The sequence below is a fragment of the Bubalus kerabau genome, chromosome 10 (genome assembly GCF_029407905.1).
Source record: "Bubalus kerabau isolate K-KA32 ecotype Philippines breed swamp buffalo chromosome 10, PCC_UOA_SB_1v2, whole genome shotgun sequence".
Taxonomy (NCBI): domain Eukaryota; kingdom Metazoa; phylum Chordata; class Mammalia; order Artiodactyla; family Bovidae; genus Bubalus; species Bubalus kerabau.
In genome coordinates, this window is record NC_073633.1 from 40,843,905 (window position 1) to 40,850,543 (window position 6,639).

The 6,639-nt window shown below is 60.6% G+C and overlaps 1 protein-coding gene across 1 annotated transcript; it reads right to left on the reverse strand.

The window, feature by feature from the left end:
* Positions 1-1,707: 1,707 nt before the first annotated feature.
* ANKRD63 (ankyrin repeat domain 63) lies at positions 1,708-3,195 on the reverse strand. The gene has a single exon (XM_055537363.1). It carries the CDS (start codon positions 3,193-3,195, stop codon positions 2,047-2,049), a length of 1,149 nt encoding a protein of 382 aa, XP_055393338.1. The 3' UTR covers positions 1,708-2,046.
* Positions 3,196-6,639: the final 3,444 nt, after the last annotated feature.

Below are 6,639 nucleotides of genomic sequence, written 5' to 3' on the forward strand. Positions count from 1 at the left end.
CTCCCGGTCTCTCAGAAGTCAGCAGGAGCTCTCCACATGCAGCCTTGGAAGATCTTGGGGTCCTAAGTGAAGGGTCTGGGCTCCTGCTACTCCACATGCGAGTTTTTTGTTCATTGTCCCTCACTTCACTGCTGTGAAATGACTTCAAGTATCCGGATTTAACATACTACAAGAGGAAGAGGATTCCATGGGTAAGTGCACAGGAACGGAGAAGTACACAGCGGTGATTTCAAGCAAAACCAGAAGTCTGAACTCCGAGCCAGGAGCAACTAGAGCGCAGTGTTGCCACCAGGGGGCACCAGAGATCACGTCCAGAGTCTGGGCCCTGGCGGCCTCGCGGACCCTGGAGGGGTGGAAGCCCTGCGCGAGCGTCTGACACCTACACGAGGCCGGCCTCTGATCACCCACCCCTCACCGCAGGCCCGATTTCTCATCACAGGTTATTCTCGCTCTGGGCAGTTTCCTTAGAGTTACTGGCGAGAACCCCTCCGTTCTGCAAAGATGAACAGATCGATGTCTTGAAAGGACCCCACTGCCGGCGGGTGAAGGGGCTGCAAACTCAACCTCTGGGGTTCACAAAAAACTCCCCCACGCACCGCTACCACGACCGCTGGGCGCGCGGGTGCGTGTGCTGGCTCTTCCGCTGGGCACGCGATTCGCCGGACCCTCCCGACCCCTCCCGCTTGGCTGACACAAAGAAGAGGGCGGGGACGAGGAAGGAGGGGACCAAGGGCCAGGCCAGGAAAGGGCCTTTAACCACCTCTCCACAGTTGCCTCTGACTCACTAATCTGCCCAGTATTGAAGCTGGGCCGAGCCTGCGTCCCACGCGTTGGAGCAGAGGCAGGGGTCCTTGGTCTCGACCTCTAGCATCCATCATCTGCCCTGCCCTCCATTAACGGCCCAGCAAGAAGCAGGAACCGTTTAACAGCCCCCTTCTAGCTCTCGCCAGTTTGATATAATTTAAACCCGGACCTGAGGCTCGTGTGGGCTTCAGACTCCCTCGCAGCCGTTTACCGTGGCAAACACTTCAGTCAATTATCCCCCTCGCGGAGCTTCTATTTAAAGAGACATTGTCAGGTTCTTAAGCCTCGGATCAGACCCGCTGTTTTCTGCTTCACATACAAAGACTCAAAACATGAGTTCTTTGAGGATTGGAAGAAGTACAATTAAGCAAAGCCTTCGCAACCGTTCCACCCTGCGGGAGCACCCACGTACGGGACGGGGGAGCTGGGAGGCGGTGGGGACGGGGGAAGGGCTATGTTCTTTTCATTTCAGGTCTCCGAAAGTGAGAGGAAATCACTCAAGAGCCCAGAACTGGGCTGGGCAAGGGGAGAGGGGTAGGGCGGAAGACCCCACATTGTCAATGAAGTTGAATCTTTGGATCAGGCAGAGGGAGCTAGAATTACTCAGCTGCTGGTTCAAGGGACAACTGGCATTCCTCCCACCCCCAAAAGCTGCTTTCAGTGTCTTGAGGCAGGAGTTTCTCCCCCAAAAAACTAAACTTCCAGATTCCTTCCCTCCTGTCCAGAAGGGCTCCCCTTCTCCAATACTCCAGCGCTTAAGGGGAAGGGAGATTTAGGTGGTCTGGGGCGTTATTGTCAGCATCATTGGAGTTGGAGGGGGGAGACTAGGCCTTTGTTCTACAGGTCAACTCATCTCTGCCTGGCTGATGAGGGTGTGAGAAAACCCTCCAAGGGGAAGGAAACCCTGTGGGAGCCTGGACTGTGCCTTAGCAAGGAGGGAAGGAAGTCCAACTGGAAGGTTGTAGCCTATGGATCCAGTCTTCTACTCCTTGCTTTCACAACAGGAACAGCAAGCCTTCAGAGAAGGTGAGACTTAGGAAGTATCAACAAGCACAAAAAAGAAATGATAGGGGTCCCTTTCAGAGAGAGGGCTGATGGAGTGAGATCTCGTCTCAGCAGTAGGGACAAGTTCTAGGCTCTGGGGGTGAGAAACAGCCAGGAAAGTGAGGGGCCTGGGAAAAAGAAATCCCAGTAGAGCAGAGATTGAAAGATGGGGAGAGCAGGACTCAGCCTCGAGGCTGTTTACCGCTGAGCGTGCAGCACCACGGCCTCCGTGGCCCCCTGCCAAGGCTGAGGCCCGGGCACCGAATGTGGCAGAGCATTGGGCTCTAATTCCTGGCCGCTCTCGGGCCCAGATGCCTCCCCGACCAGGCTGGGGATGTCTGGAGCTGTGGAGCGTCGGCGCAAACCCAAGCGGCCAGAGCCGGGATCGCCTTCGGGGTGGGGGCTAAGACCAATGGGGGCTTGCACTAAGGTTGGGGGTGCTCCCTCCAGCACCTCCTGCGACCGCCACCGCCCAGCCCCCGAGGACTGGGGCGAATGCGGTAGGGCCATCAGGGCTCCCGCTCGCAGTCGCGCCGCCTCCTCCTCGGTCACGGCGCCCAGCGCCAGGCTCATGCTCCGGCCCAGCTCCGGCCGCTCGCAGCCCTGTGCCCGGTGCCGACCGAATCCCTTACCCCCTGAGCCAGCCTCGCCGCCTTGACCATGACCGCCCGCCGCTCGGGCAAAGCGCGCCAGGAGAGGCCGCGGTAGGCGGCGGGGGCTGGGTCGTCGGCGCTCCGGGCTGGGCGCGGGGACTGGACGGCCAGGGGGGCTGTCAGAGTTGGAGCCCCGGGCCGCGGCGGCGGCCGCTGCGCGGCCCCACGGCCCTGTGAGGGCCTGCACACAGGTCCCGTGGCCGCGGGCGGCCGCCAGCTGTAGGGCCGTGAGGCCTGCCCGATTAGTGCGGTCGAGGCGTAGGCCGAGGCGGCGGAAAGAGCGCACCAGGAACTCGAGCACCGCCCCGTGGCCGCACGCGGCCGCCCACATCACCGGGCTGTTGCCTGCTGAGTCGGCCGCCTCGGGGTCGCCACTGAACTGCACCAGCAGTTGCACGGCGTCCAGGTGGCCGCGCTCGCACGCCAAGCTGAGCGCTGTGCGGCCGCGCTCGTCCCGCAGGTTCACTGCCGCACCCTGTTCCAGCAGTAGTCGCACAAAGCGCGCGCGCAGCGCGGGGTCTGGTAAGCCCACGGCCACCATTAGCGGCGTGCGGCCTTGCTCCGCCCGGCAGTCGATGATGCTACGGTCCAGCGCATCCAGGACAAAGCGAGCCAGGTGCACTTTGCCCGCTTGCATGGCCTCCAGGAAGGTGCGCGTACCCGCTCGGGGGCACAGGTCCTTGGGCTTAAGCATGGCCTCGGCCGCCGCGCCCAGGCGGCCCGGCAGCTCCGCGCGGGGGCGCCCCTGTTCCCGCGCCCCGCCGGGCTCGGGGGCGCTCTGGTATAGCCCCCTCCTTGCGTGGGCGGCTGCAGCCGAGGGTCCTGAGGTTCCGGCTCGGTCCCCAGTTGCCCCGCCGCTCCTGGGCTGCACCCCTTGTGTCTCGCTGCTCCTTTCTTGAGCTTCCCGCCTGAAGGTGTAGATTGCTTGCTACTCGGGGCTCCGCGCCTGGCCCGCCACGAGACGACGGGAACCGAAACTCAGGCCCCTTCCTGACTCTCCCGCTGCTTCCCGGTGTCCGGCGCCTCTCAGTCCCTTGTGGCTGGGAGCCGCGCCACTCACCCGCACCCGGGGCAGCCCCGCTCCCCCGATGAGACTGTGGCGCCCGCCGTGCGCGCCTGCCTCTAGCCCTGGCGGGGCGCGCAGCTCCTCATCTGCTGGCGCCGCTCCTCCGCCTCCTCCCCTCTCGCGGGGGCCGGGCCACACCAGGGCGCTTGCTCCTTACTTGGGGGGCTCGGCGGCGCGGGAGCTGCCGCCCGCCTGGATACCTGGTTTTATAGCCTCGGGGGTCTCCATGACAATGGCTGCCCTAGAAGCGGGCTGAGCTGTTTGGGCCGAAACGGACCCTGCGGGGGAGATCGCCTCTGACCGCCACCCACTCCTTCGTGGGCCACGATGTCGGGGAGCAGCTCCTCCTCCGCGCTTCCCTGGGACTGCGGCAGCGGGGATGGGGTGGGGGGGCGCTGCTCGCCGAGGGCTCTGTGCACCCAACCCGGCCAATCCCAGTGTCACAGTCTGCTATCCCCACCCCCCGCCCCCACCAGAGTTGGTTCCCTGGGCTCCTTAGAAACTGGCGGGACCCCGAGCCCGTCGGGGAAGAAGAGAGCTACCCCCAGCGGTGTGGGTGTAAGGAAATGGAACCCCATGAGGGCAGAACCCGACCATAAGCGAGCTGGGGGTGGCGGCGAAAGGCGGACTGGGAGTAAATCACTCCCCAAATCCGGGGAGGGGGTACCTGCGCTGCGCGGGGCTGGGGCCGCTCGGTCTGGCTGGGAACGGCCACTGGAAGTGTAGCGAATCACGCGCGCACACACAATCGTTCCTCCCGCACACGCTCATTCGGCGCGGGGGTGGGAGGGGGAGTGTGCTCTCCAATCTCAGACGTTTCAACCCCGACAAAGCGCCCGCCCGCCACCTCCCGGCGGCTGAGACGCTGGTGGAGCAGAGACGCGGCGACCGGAGCGGGCGTCTTAAGATCCGAGAGTGCGGCAGCCGCGTTAGCAACTCCTCGGCACTGCCTCCCCGCTGCTTCAGGACCCGTCGCTACCCCGGAAAGAGCAAGGGACATGCAAGCCTCGCCCCAGGGTCCCCTTTTCCCTCTTGAGCACAAAACCACCCCCAGACCACAGGACTCTGACCTTTACCACTCGCCGACCTCTTCTGAGAGGAAGACAGCACTCCCTGTGTCCCTCTGGCCCGCTGCTCCACCCTGGGCAGCGAGGGAGGGGTGTGCAGGCCTCGGCGGAGGGGAGTCCGAGCGCTCAAAAGCTGCTGGGGGTGGCGGTGTGTAGGGTGGAATGAATATTTGTGAAGTAAGAAGTGAGTCAGGAATCCACTACAGAATTCACTGAGACTTTTAGTGAGCCAGGTATGGTGTGTTCCCAGGTGTGGGAAATACAGAGGCAGAAATTTGGTCCAGGATGGAAGAGACCTCCCTTCTCAAGATGGAAGACAAGACCAGGACATAAAAAGCAGAGTTTATGGCCTGGGGGCTGAATAGGTCTGTAAAACACAAAACCGAGACAGTCCCTGAAGGAGAAAAGGGAATTGTGGAGCAGGGGCAAGCCCTAGGATCTTCCCAGGATAGGCCTTCCAAGATGGAATCTGGCTGCTAAGAAGCAAGGTAGACATCCCTATGGGGTTGCTGAGGCCAGGGAATGGAGACAGGAGAAACACCTTTAGGGGACAATGTTTAGGGCTGCTTTACGGGGTCCTTTTATATGAAAGACAGGGAAATAAAGGAAGAATGAAGTCCAGGCTGAGGACTGCACTGTCCTCAGCCTGGGCAAAGCAGTGACAAGAAGCTTTGCAGCAGAATCTGCCTGGGGAAAGGTATGGGCAGGGAGATTTGTCTCTAGGAAAAGCCAGTGGGCCCAGATGGCAGAGAGGCAAAGTGGACGCCTGGCCCTGCACCCTAAGCATCTCACTTCTCTCCAGCTCCCAGGCTTCCAAGATGTCCACCTGGCATAAGGACCAGTCATGGAGCTGCTGCTGCTGCTAAGTTGCTTCAGTCGTGTCCGACTCTATTCGACCCCATAGACGGCAGCATGGAGCAGGGGCTCCCAACTCCCCTCTTGCCTGGGGGGAGCATGTGATGTATGCCTGCGCACACCATGAAGCCTCCCCTTTTACTTTTTGCATTTTTTAATCCCCCTACTCTGGGATCTGCCGATTCTCTCTCAAGGTGTCACAGAAAGGGCACAGTATTTGACAGCAGAGTTAAATACCAGCTTGAAGGCATTCACTAGCAGTGTGGCTCCAGGCCGGAATACTCTCATCTGCAAAAGAAAGCCGATAACACCAGCCCTGCCTGCTGCAAGCAACAGCAGCAAGCTAGAGTGTCAAGGAAAGAGCTGCTCAGTTAGAGGACAGAAAGTCCAATCCCACCCCTAGACTGGGGTGGGGAGGAGGCATCCTGGGGTAGGAATAGACTCTCTAACCCTAGCAAGAATGCAGGAATCATCTCCCTGTTTTCTCAGGCTTTAGGAGAAAGGCATTCCTCTCTTCATGACTCAATTTCCCTTTTCCCCAGCATGAAGGAAATTGCTGTCTTCTCTTCTTTCTCTGTTTCCAGGACTAGGGGAGGGGGTATCCCAGAAGTCTGTGTGGCAGGCCGGCCTGACAAGCCAGGCCCTGACACCCCCAGGTGGAGGAGAGAAGCAGCCAGAACACAGAAGGGAAACTGGTCCCAAAAAGCCATGCCCCTCCTCCCTGGGCCACCCAACCTCATTTATGTCCTTTTTCTCTGTGGTAGATGAAGAGAGTTCGAAGGAAGAAGGGGAATTGAGGCAAGACCTCTCTCTGGCCTGTCAGGGTGTGCTGTGCTGTGTACGCTAAGGGAGGAGCAGCAGTTCCATTGCTCCAGCCCGTGCTACCAGCCCAGTGAGGCCTATGGCAGGATGGTGTAGAGGTGGGGTAGGATGGGGTGGAGGGGGGTGGGATGGGGTGGCGAGGGCAATGCCAGATCTCATGCCCTAAAGCCTTTTTGCTCTGACTTCCCTGTGGGCTCAGTATGTTCTGAGCAGAAAAGAAATAGCAACGATGAAAAAAAGCCGAGACTTTGCTTTGGAGCACAGAGGCACCAACAGCCGGAATTAGAAGCTGTCGCTTAGGGAGCTGAAGGCTGACAGGCGATGGAGC

Coding starts and splice junctions, on each gene's coding strand:
- ANKRD63 (XM_055537363.1), bottom strand. CDS start 3,195: ATGCTTAAGCCCAAGGACCTGTGCCCCCGAGCGGGTACGCGCACCTTC.